The sequence below is a fragment of the Oncorhynchus mykiss genome, chromosome 32, assembly GCF_013265735.2.
Source record: "Oncorhynchus mykiss isolate Arlee chromosome 32, USDA_OmykA_1.1, whole genome shotgun sequence".
Taxonomy (NCBI): domain Eukaryota; kingdom Metazoa; phylum Chordata; class Actinopteri; order Salmoniformes; family Salmonidae; genus Oncorhynchus; species Oncorhynchus mykiss.
Window position 1 is genome coordinate 28870924 of NC_050572.1, and position 12038 is coordinate 28882961.

At 42.2% G+C, this 12038-nt stretch overlaps 1 protein-coding gene across 8 annotated transcripts in view; it reads right to left on the reverse strand.

Moving 5' to 3' along the window:
• The window catches only part of LOC110488220 (tropomyosin alpha-3 chain), a 36363-nt gene that overhangs the window by 17733 nt on the left and 6592 nt on the right, over positions 1-12038 (reverse strand). For 4 of the 8 annotated variants that reach the window (XM_021560345.2, XM_021560348.2, XM_021560344.2 and 1 more), the window contains exons 3-4: positions 4378-4511; positions 276-393 (exon numbers count right to left, since the gene is read on the reverse strand). In XM_021560345.2, coding sequence (XP_021416020.1) covers positions 276-393; positions 4378-4511 — 252 coding nt within the window. Of the gene's footprint in view, positions 1-275; positions 394-4377; positions 4512-7776; positions 8566-12038 lie in introns of those variants that run through there. The other 4 variants (XM_021560352.2, XM_021560350.2, XM_021560351.2 and 1 more) reach the window with 4 other exon arrangements.

Here is a 12038-nt window from a genome sequence, read left to right on the forward strand (position 1 = left end):
ATGGCAGATGGAAACAATTGCTCGCAAGATGTACGCAGATGGTGAACAGGTGAAGTGTGAGTAAAGAGGCCCACTGTGGATATAAATTGGGTACATCTAGGGAAAAACTGTACTAGTGAGCTTACAGCCTCATGTGAGAAGAAAAGTATGCGATGACCTCATCCACTTGTGTCTCGATGTTACCTCATTGTGTCCGTGTGTGTGCGCATATGAGGTAGTACTAAAGCATTGTGTGTGTGTGTGTGTGTGTGTGTGTGTGAGAGAGATATCCTCACCTCCTCGTACTTGCGGTCAGCCTCCTCAGCAATGTGCTTGGCCTCTTTCAGCTGGATCTCCTGTAGCTCCATCTTCTCCTCATCCTTCAGGGCCCTATTCTCAATCACCTTCATGCCCCTGGAACAAACGCGGACATGTTAGATGTAATGTATCATCTAGGAATTCATTTGGTATTGAAACTTAGGATACGAAAAATGTAACACGGTGGTAATACGCCAATACTCGATATTAGACTTTGGATATTTGTCAAACTAAACACATATACTTAATATTGCACACTGTCAGCAGCATGTGACACTACATTTCACACACTCTGGGAGACACAAAGGAGGGAGAAACTCAAAGGGTGCATTAGAGAAAGACATACAATCAATTAAGATAGATAGCGAGACCAAACACAAATCATCAAAGATAGTGGTAACTAACCCAAGAAGTATCAACCGGCATCGTTTCCAATTGGAGCAAATGAAGCACAACGGGCAGAACAAGCAAAGAGGTGGGAAGAGCCAAGAACGAGCTAGAGAGAGCCTATTGGCATGATGTAGCATGTATTTACATATTTTCATTAGGAAATGCAAAGTCTGAAGTGCACGTGTGCAATAACTCAATTCGCCCTTGCACTCTTAAACATTTTTTAGCAGAATGTTGGCCAAGTTTCATCTAGCTCCATCCTCTCATCCCACTGGACATCCTCTCATCCCACTGGACATCCTCTCATCCCACTGGACATCCTCTCATCCCACTGGACATCCTCTCATCCCACTGGACATCCTCTCATCATCCTCTCATCCTACTGGACATCCTCTCATCATCCTCTCATCCTACTGGACATCCTCTCATCCTACTGGACATCCTCTCATCCTACTGGACATCCTCTCATCCTACTGGACATCCTCTCATCCTACTGGACATCCTCTCATCCTACTGGACATCCTCTCATCCTACTGGACATCCTCATCATATTTGAGGGGAAGTTCTAAACAGATCCTTCAGATGTATACCCCCGTGATGTGTACGCGTTTCCCCTTTTGTCTGTCATCGGTGCGCCCATGTGCTTTCACTTCCAGTCCAATAAAGACAAACTGACTAGGTTTAAACCAGGGATGGTCAACTGGCAGCCTGCATTTACAGGACCAGTCAAAAGTTAAACCACCTACTCATTCAAGGGTTTTTCTTTATTTTTACTATTTTCTACATTGTAGAATAGAAGTGAAGACATCAAAACTATGAAATAACACATGGAATCATGCAGTAACCAAAAAAGTATTAAACAAATCAAAATATATTTTGTATTTGAGATTCTTCAAAGTAGCCACCCTTTGCATAGACAGCTTTGCAATCTAGGCATTCTCTCAACCAGATTCATGAGGTAGTCACCTGGAACGCATTTCAATTCACAGGTGTGCCTCGTTAAAAGTTCATTTGTGTCATTTCTTTACTTCTTAATTAATGCATTTGAGCCAATCAGTTGTGTTGTGAAATGGTAGGGGTGATATACAGAAGATAGCCCTATTTGGTAAAAGACCAAGTCAAGTTTATGGCAAAAACAGCTCAAATAAACAAAAGAGAAACGACAGTCCATTACTTCAAAACAAAGGAAAATTTAAAGATTTTTGAACGTTTTTTCAAGTGCAGTCGCAAAAAGCATCAAGCACTATGAAACTGGGTCTCATGAGGACCGGCACAGGAATGGAAGACCCAGAGTTACCTCTGCTGCAGAGGATAAGTTCATTAGTTACCAGCCTCAGAAATTGCAGCCCAAATAAATGCTTCAGAGTCCAAGTAACACATCTCAACTGTTCAGAGGAGACTGTGAATCAGGCCTTCATGGTCAAATTGCTGCAAAGAAACCACTGCTAAAGGATACCAATAAGAAGAAGCCACTTTTTTGGGCCAAGAAAGACGAGTAATGGAGTCCAAATTGGAGATTTTTGGTTCCAACCGTGGTGTCTTTGTGAGATGCAGAGTAGGTGAACAGATGATCGCCGCATGGGTGGTTCCCACCGTGAAACATGGAGTAGGAGGTGCTTTCCTGGTAACAATGTGAGGGATTTATTTAGAATTCAAGACACACTTAACCAGCATGGCTCCAACAGCATTCTGCAGAAAAACGCCATCCCATCTGGTTTGCGCTTAGTTGGACTCTTTTTTCTTCCCCCAACAGGACGACCCAAAACACCTCCTGGCTGTGAAAGGGCTATTTGACTAAGTAGAGTGATGGAATGGTGCATCAGATGACGTGGCCTCCACAATCACCCGACCTCAACCCAATTGAGATGGTTTTGGCGCCCCCCCCTCAGGTTTGAGCCGTGGGGGATCTTCTTGGGCTATACTCAACCTTGTCTCAGGGAAGTAAGTTGGTGGTTGAAGATATCCCTCTAGCGGTGTGGGGTCTGTGCTTTAGCAAAGTGGGTGTGGTTATATCCTGCCTAGTTGGCCCTGTCCGGAAGTATCGTCGGAAGGGGCTACAGTGTCTCCCGACCCCTCCTATCTTAGCCTCCAGTATTTATGCTGCAATAGCTTGTGTCGGGGAGGGGGGGGGGGTAAGGTCAGTCTGTTATATCTGGAGTATTTATTCTGTCTTATCCCGTGTCCTGTGTGAAATTAAGTAAGCTCTCTCTAATTCTCTCCTTTCTGTGGACCTGAGCCCTAGGACCATGCCTCAGGACTACCTGGCCTGATGACTCCTTGCTGTCCCCAGTCCACCTGGTCGTGCTGCTGCTCCAGTTTCAACTGTTCTGCCAGTGGCTATGGAACACTGACCTGTTCACCAGACGTGCTACCTTGTCCCGGATCTGCTGTTTTCGACTCTCTCGACCGCACCTGCTGTCTCCAACTCTGAATGATTGGCTATGAAAAGTCAACTGACATTTACTCCCGAGGTGCTGACCTGATGCACCCTCTACAACCACTGATGATTCTAATTATTATTATTTGACCCTGCTGGTCATCTATGATCATTTGAACATCTTGGCCATGTACTGTTATAATCTCAACCTGGCATAGCCAGAAGAGGACTGGTCCCCCCTCAGAGCCTGGTTCCTCTCTAGGCTTCTTCCTTTATTAGGAAGTTTTTACTAGCCACCGTGCTTCTACATCTGCATTGCTTGCTGTTTGGGGTTTTAGGCTGGGTTTCTGTGTAGCACTTTGTGACATCGGCTGATGTACAAAGGGCTTCATCAATACATTTGATTGATTTATGAGTTGGGGTGAAGGAAAAGCAGACAAGAAGTGCTCAGCATATGAAGGAACTCCTTTAAGACTAATCCTCATTAAGCTGGTTGAGAGAATGTCAAGTGTGTACAAAGCTGTCATCAAGGCAAACGGTGGCTACTTTGAAGAATCTAAAATATATTTTGATTTGTTTAAAAAAAACTTTGGTTACATGATTCCATGTGTTACTTCATAGACGTCTTCATTATTATTCTACAATGAAAAAAATAAATAAAGGAAGTACCTTGAGTAGGTGTGTCCAAACTGACTGGTACTGTAGGCCCACAAGCCACTGTGGCTCCTCCAATTGTTGTGCCCCCAACTCCATCAAAGTTGCCCATCCCTGGTTCAGACCAGTGACTATGGCCAAGTCCCCACTTTTTCTAATATGTCTTACTTCATGGGATCCCATGTTAAAAAGTCATGCTTCCTTTGCTGCATAGGGGCCTTCGATAAATTATTTGTGGGTGCTTATATTAGTCCTATTTCAAACACGTACAAGTGTATACAACTTTATGCAAATGACACACCATTTCCAACAGTTGACCAAGGCTATGATAGAGCTGCAATCGGAGATTCTTGCCTTACAGAAAGCCCTGGTTGGTTTATAATTCATACTTGCTGGCAAGAGTAAATAGATGTTCTTGCATGCTAACAGATGACTGGAAGTCTGTGGGTAATGCTATTTAGCATTGGCTCGCAAAACTACCTATAATTTCCTTCATACTGGACACAGACATAAAAATGGTATCCATGAGTTCATCTGACCCTAGGGGAGAAGATAAAGGGCCTCATTGCCAAAATCCCAAAGTATCCCTTTAAAACAGTGGTGTTTGGAGAATTACAGTGTTTTCCCCTTTCTGTTCACGTGCGCTGTGTTCCACTGACCTCTCACTTTCGTCTGCAGCCTTTTCTGCCTCCTCCAGTTTCTGCAGAGCGGTCGCCAGTCTCTCCTGGGCCCTGTCCAACTCCTCCTCAACCAGCTGGATACGCCTGTTCAGGGAAGCAACTTCAGCCTCAGCCTGTATCAGGGACGGGGAGAAAGGGAAAGAGTTGGACGTATACTGACATTTAGCCTCAAATTTAAATGGAATTGACCTCAACCCCTCTTTCAACATACGATTTACTGTATATGCCATGATATGATTTATATAGTGTTTTTTCTAGTGCTCAAAGCACGTAACATTGCATCACATCTCACGTTGTCCACCGATGTAGGAGGCTAGACTCAATGCTCCAGTCAGATGACCATTTATTCACCTTGATTTTCTCACACGCATCCGTCCAGTTATGTTCAGTGTAACGCAACACTGCAGAATTTGTTCCTTTGTATTCTGTGAGCTCAACGCACCGTTTCTCTATCAAGCATTAACTGTTGGAAGATGTAAGATGTCATTTGTAACAGGTCAATATTTGTATTAGTTAAGAGCAGAACATGTGGTAATTAACTACAATGACCACAAGTCAGTGTTCCTACAGATGCGCGTTATCAGTGAGGGAGTTCTATTACGCTGGGCAGGGTTTTCCAGAAAATAAATGTTTGAAGCTTTAACTAGTTTTCCTTGGGGAGACGGATAAAGCTTTATCAAATTACTTTTGTGAAAACACAGAATCCTACACGTCCTTTACCGTCCATTTTTGAAGCCACTCCTCAGTATAAGGCACATGACCGCCAGCTTGGAGTTTGCCAAAAGGCACCCAAATACTCTCAGATCCAAGATTGAACTCTTTGGCCTGAATGCCAAGTGTCATGTCTGGAGGAAACCTGCCACCATCCCTACGGTGAAGCTTGGTGGTGACAGCAGCATCATGCTGTGGGAATGTTTTTCAGCAGCAGGGACTGGGAGACTAGTCAGGATTGAGGGAAAGATGAATGGAGCAAAGTACAGAGAGATTTATTTTAACCTTTTTTTCCATCCTAATTTTGTGGTATGCAATTGGTAGTTAGTCGTCTCATCGCTGCAACTCCCGTACGGACTCGGAGAGGTGAAGGTCGAGAGCTGTCCGTCCTCTGAAATACAACCCAACCAAGCAGCACTGCTTCTTGATCCAACGCCCACTTAACCTGAAAGCCAGCCGCACCAATGTGTCGGAGGAAACACCGTACACCTGGCTACAGTGTCAGCGTGCACTGTGCCCAGCCCGCCACAGGAGTCCCTAGTGCGCGATGGGACAAGGACATCCCTGCCGGCCAAACCCTCCCCTAACCCGGGCGACGCTGGGCCAATCGTGCACCACCCCACGGGTCTCCGCGACCAAGCCTGGACTCGAACCCAGTACAGAGAGATATTTGATTTTAAAAAACTGCTCCAGAGTGCTCAAGACCTCAGACTGGGGCAAGGTTCACCTTCCAATAGGACAACGACCCTAAGCACACAGCCAAGACAAAGCAGGAGTGGCTTCGGGACAAGTCTCTGAATGTCCTTGAGTGGCCCAGCCAGAGGCCAGACTTGAACCCGATCTAACATCTCTGGAGAGACCTGAAAATAGTGGTGTTGCGATGCTCGTTCTCCAACTTGACAGAGCTTGAGAGGATCTGCAGAGAATAATGGGAGAAACTCCCTAAATACAGGTGCGTCAAGCATGTAATGTCATACCCAAGAAGACTTGAGGCTGTAAATCGCTGACAAAAGGTGCATAAAGGACTGAGTAAAGGGTAGGACTACTTATGTAAATGTGTTTTGTTCTTTCATTTTAATACATTTGCAAAAATCTAAAAACCTGTTTTCGCTTTATCAAAATTGAATATTGGGTGAAGAGTGATGAAAATGTTTTATTTAATCAATTTTAGAGAAAGGCTATAAGGTAACTTAGTTGTGGAAAGTTACGTGTCTCAGCCTCTTGCGAATTGAAGGAAATGTATGAAACAGATGATAGATCTCACACCACTGGGGAGAAGATGGAGCTAGATTACATTCTGCTAATTCTCTCATTGATGAAATATTGGATTTAAATGCAGTTTTGCCCCCCAAAACTAAAATATGTTATGGACTGAGTGCACTAAGTTTTGTAGACTTGACTCTTTGGTAAAATGTCTTCCTGGGGCGGCCATGATTTAGCAGTGGCGTGCCTCTCTGCTTGGGGAAACAACATTTATTGCATTTTAAAACTAGTTTCATTGGGAAGGCAGATAAAAGCCTTTTTATCCAAAGCAATCACTTTTGCATGTGAAAACTGAATCCTACTCATTAATCCACGTGCTTAACCTACACCGCTCTTGTTTTGAGCAGACTTGACCTTCGGCCAAAACTGGGCACCTGGCTCAAGTCTGGAAAGCAGCCCAGTTCCAAAACAAACACAATCAACACTAACCCGGTTCATCCGGGGCATTTATCATTGGAGACAACTATCAGGAAACAAACAAACAAAAAGTCACAAAAAAATAAAATAAACCTTTCCTCAGAGGATGTCATCATCCCCCTGATGAGGATGAGCTGTCCAATTAGTGGTCTACTTGTGTTCATATTTTGAATGATGTGTATAGGCCCACACCATTCCAACACAGAAAATATTTGTTTTAACACACATAATGAACAAAACTATTAAACCCATATTGTAATTAATTACAGGTCATGTCCACAAACACTGGACAGTTACTTTAAAACCCAATCCCTCAATGACTTCAATTTCAAAAATCTGGTCATAAAGCCCCCACCCATGTTGCGCAACACCTTCCACTAACAATTCCTTTGTAATGTTACTCAACAATACACAACCCATTTGATAGGTGTCAATGGGAGATTACCTAAAAACACCTCACTTCGATACAGCTACGACCGGAAATGACTTGTTCGTAGCAGGTTAGGAGACTTAGGTTAAGGTTAGGAAAAGGTTTAGCGAAAATGCTCTCCTAACCCTGTAGTTCCCAACCAGCGGTACTAAGACTTGGTCTACGACTCATGATGCCATAAATATACTGGTAAGATGCACGAGAGGATACTTCAGGTGTTCTCCGGCACAGCATTTCGCTACACTCGCATTAACATCTGCTAACCATGTGTATGTGACAAATAAAATTTGATTTGATGGTGGTACAGTAACAGATAACGGTTGGGTACCACTGTCCTAACCTGCTACGAAAAGTCCCATGTCAATAGGCTCCTTGTAGGGCGGGGGTGTAACGTTAAAATGTTAATTGCATGAATGACAACCCAGTCCAAGTGGTAGTATACTTTTAAAAAGAAACAATGTAGCCTATCTGCGCACGTCGATCTAATAGTCAAAATGCCAAATAAATATATTTAAAAAATGGTCATGTCGATGGATGATTCTAAAATATCATTTTACCTGTTCTCTTGATGTTTTCTCCACCTCGACCTGTCTCTGAAGAAGTTCAGCTCGCTCTTCGGCTTCATCTGCCTGTTGCTGTAAAACTTTGATCTTTCGCTTAACTGCGTCGATACTGTTGTTTCCAGACATTTTATTTTTGTTTGAGAGAGTAGGTTAGTCCTAGTTAGTTTTCCCTTCTTTAAAAAAAGTTTTATAACTTCGGCACGAGTTCTTCAGAACGGGAGAAAAAAAAGCAGCAACGCCCTGCCAAATGGTCAAACGTTGATTGTAGTAGGGTAGTGGCGTGGGAATATGCGTTCTTCCTCCAAACAGCAGGGACCCTCAATAACGCATTTAAGATTGACACTGGTCTAACCGAATTTCGTCCAAAATTCGTGTTTTCAAAGTAGCCTAATCCGGTTAGGTGTTTTAAATAGTTTCTGCTGCTATCATTTACCAGGAATACGCAAAAATGTTGTAATTTTTTTTATTCTACAGACGTGGCAAGCTAACAGTCCTAATTCATTGGCTTCCGCTGTGGAAAATGGGACGAATTCTTTCAATTGCACGCGGTTATAATTTAAGCTCAATCAAACGAATGAATGAATTAAAAATTGGTTTAACAAGGGATTTGCTGTCCGTTCTCTCCCCTGTCTCTAATCACTATGCCCTGCCCGCTTGGTTCAGCTCTTTCCTTTTCAACCCACTTCCGGCTTGCTCCACACCCAAATGTCTGGCGTAGACAATAAACTGGAATGCTGATCCAGAGTCAGCCCCTAGAACACTAGTTGGTCCCCAGAAGGAAAGTTTAAAAAATGATCCCGTCAGCACATTGAGCACAATGTATCTTCGACCGGAAAGCACTCCTTGGTTACACGTGTCCTGACCAGGTGAAGTGACGTTTCATTTATAAATCACTCGCATTCCAAGCCACTCCCGATGTAGCAAATGAAAGTACATGTAAGGGGGGATTCACCTGCATGAGAATGTCATCTCAACATCACGATTTAGTACACATTTGTTTGAATGGTGTAAGTGTGTGTCTATCTACAGGCTATTTTGTATGGAATGCCTACTTGTTCATCATATGTGACTACTTGCTTTGTATGTGTACATTTGTTTGCTTGTCAACACATTACACCTGAAGCCTCCAGATACCAAATATGACTGCTTCTTCATTCCTTCCTGTTGCACAACAACTTGAGGATGCTGAGACATGCACCACAACACACACACAAATCAAGTCACTACTTGTGAGCCATCACTAAATTCAGTGTGATATAAAACAAGAAAATGCACATTGTCTTGTTAAATTTTGGTTTAAAGATGGGTTATGAAAACATCAGGCCTAGCTAATAATTCAATTATGCCCAAAATAATATTTCCTTGTGAGATAAAGTGTTTTGAATGGAATTGAACTCTTCAATTTCAGTGAATAAACAGAGCTGTGAAGGTTTTTGTGTTTCAAACAGGTCTTGGCCCTCCCTTCCTGTCTCTCACTACCAGGATTGTGTTTATTAGGGCACTCAATTGAAAAGATTAAAACCGTTTCCAATAGAAAAAGAAAATAAGCATTTCTAATTGTTCAAGTCCAGGAAGTCCCTCCTTGTTTTCTTCCGACCTTGTTACTCACTCGTGTGGTATGAATGGTTCACTCGTGTGAATGGTTCTCAGTAGGTGAATTGATTGTTCACTTGCACGTCCAGTTGTGACCACCAAGTGTCGCCCCAGACCACATGTTTGGCACTGTGAGACAATTTTAGACGTTGAGTGAGTTTCTGCACATTGACCAAGTTTACATGCACACAGTATTCCGAATAGAAGCTCATATCCCGCTAAGGTTTTATTCGGGATAAGCTGTTTACATGCACCTTTGATATTCTTCACATAATTATCCCTGTAGTCATGAATAAACAGAATATTACTAATTTAAATTCACATGGGTTAAATGGAATAGTAACAAATATGGACACCGACTGTAGGCCTATAACCTCTCACATGTAGTGGATAAATACTTATTTCAGCATCTCTTGAGAAAATGCAAAATCATGTTGTTGTTGCAGAACGCGGTTTTTCACGGTCCGCGCAGGCTCAGTTTCGTATATAATGGCAGTAAACGGGACAAGACTTTTACATGCCACAATATCCCGTTTTAGATCAGCATATCCGAAGCATCTTATCCAGGGTTCTCAACCTGAATACAAGCTTTTTATTGTAAACGGGATATGATGTTTATATGAGTCAACTCAAAAACAGAATACTTGAGTATTCTGAAAAATAACGGGATATTTGGTGTGCATGTAAATGTGGTCAGTGATTCTGCATTGCTATGGCCAAAGTATCCCTATACATTTACATAACTGTGAAATGTTACTTGTATATGGGTCTATTTAGATGTAGAACTAAGTTTGTAGCAGTAAGTCTATTATTCCATGACATTTGTGTCTTAGTTAAGTTGAGGTTATTTTCACGTTTAAAGTTTCATTGTCACAATGCACAAGTACAGTGAAATGCCTTTCTTGCTCTTTCCCAACAATCCAGTAGTACAATAAAATAAATACAAAAAGTCAAGTGGAACAAAAAAGTAAGTAAGCTATTTACAGGGTCAGTTCCAGAGTCTGCTAACACAATCTTTACAATGTGCAGGGATACTGGAGTGGTATAATTATATATGTATAGGGGTAGGGTGACTAGGCATCAGGATGAATGATAAACAGAGTAGCAACAGCGTATATGGTGTGTGTGTGTGTGTGTGTTTTGCAATGAAGGTTTACAGTAGCCTCAATAGTACTGTAGGATAGCACCATGGTGCTAGCTGCAGCTAGCTGCTGTCCTCCTCTGTGTAAGATACAAAACTTAGGAGGCTCATGGTTCTCACCCACTTCCATAGACTTAAACAGTAATTATGAAGACTTCCGGAGGACATCCTCCAACCTATCAGAGCTCATGCAGCATTAACTGACATGTTGCTCATCCAATCAAAGGATCATAGAATGAATCTAGTACTGAAAGCATAAGCTACAGCTATCTAGCACTGCAGTGCATAACGTGTGGTGAGTTGTTGACTCAAAGAAAGACAACAGTTGAACCGTTTTGAACAAATTAATTTATAAAAAAAATTAAGAAGAAGTAGCAGAGAGATAGAGCTAGCCATATTTCATTGTATTTTCTTCTTCTTCCTAGTTTACCTTTCACTTACTTACTTACTTAGCTAGCTAATGCAGCTAATTTAGCCTACTCAAAACCTGAGGAATGCTATTTATGTTAGCTAGCTAAGGTTATCCTACACTGTAACTTTTCCAAGTGAAGGTAAGCTTTTGGTTTTATGCATTTATTGCCACTGGGGCCCGCCGGTGTAACTGTACTGTGTGATCTTACAAATGGATTGGATTGTGGGAGAGTGTGTTTAATAGCACTTTAGTTCTAGTAACTATGTTGACTACGGCGTCAGCTAATATGATGATGATGTAGGCTGTGTAGCGGTTAGTGGTTTTGGTATGAAGGTTTGGCTTGGATACATTTTTTTGCCTTGTCACAGACAGATGTTGTGTTGTGCACTGAAGTCCACAAGCAAAGGGAAAAAGTGAAAGGAGGAGAGCGCGTAGATGTGAGAAGGAATAATTCAACAAACAAAGTGATGATGCTGTTTGTATGTGGCTGCTATGAAAGTGAACTGTGTGTGTAGGTGTATTCATTCCGCCAATTCGGTTGCGTTTCTTTAAACGGAAACAAACGGAACAGAACGGGGATGGACCTATCTGAATTTGCCCAATATAAACTCTCATTTTAGTTGCAACTGTTTGGACTAATGATTACACCCCAGATCAGCTAGATGCAGGCAAGAGTGTGCAAGGCGATATTGAATGTGTCACTGTCTGTCACCTTGATTACTCCAATTTGTCTCTTGACCTGTGCACCTACTTTTTAAAGTTTCATTTATAGGCTATGTTACAGCAACCTCATGATGGGTATAGGTCACATTCAAGTATCATGTAGTAGCTTAAACCTATCAATGTTATATTGTGCTGGACGAATGGCGTATGAATGACAGTCATCCAATTTGCTGTCATAGAAATAAGGCCATGCTCATAGAAAAACAAATAATCTTCCCTGATCTTAAACAGCCCAACGTTAAACGGCCACACATGTTGTGTGTGTTTGCAAATTTTGTGTGTGTGTGAATGTGTATAGAGACCCCCCAAAATTATAGAAGGGTCAATGCAGATAGTCAGTGTAGCCATTTCGTTAGCTATTTAGCAGTCTTATGGCTTGAGGATAGA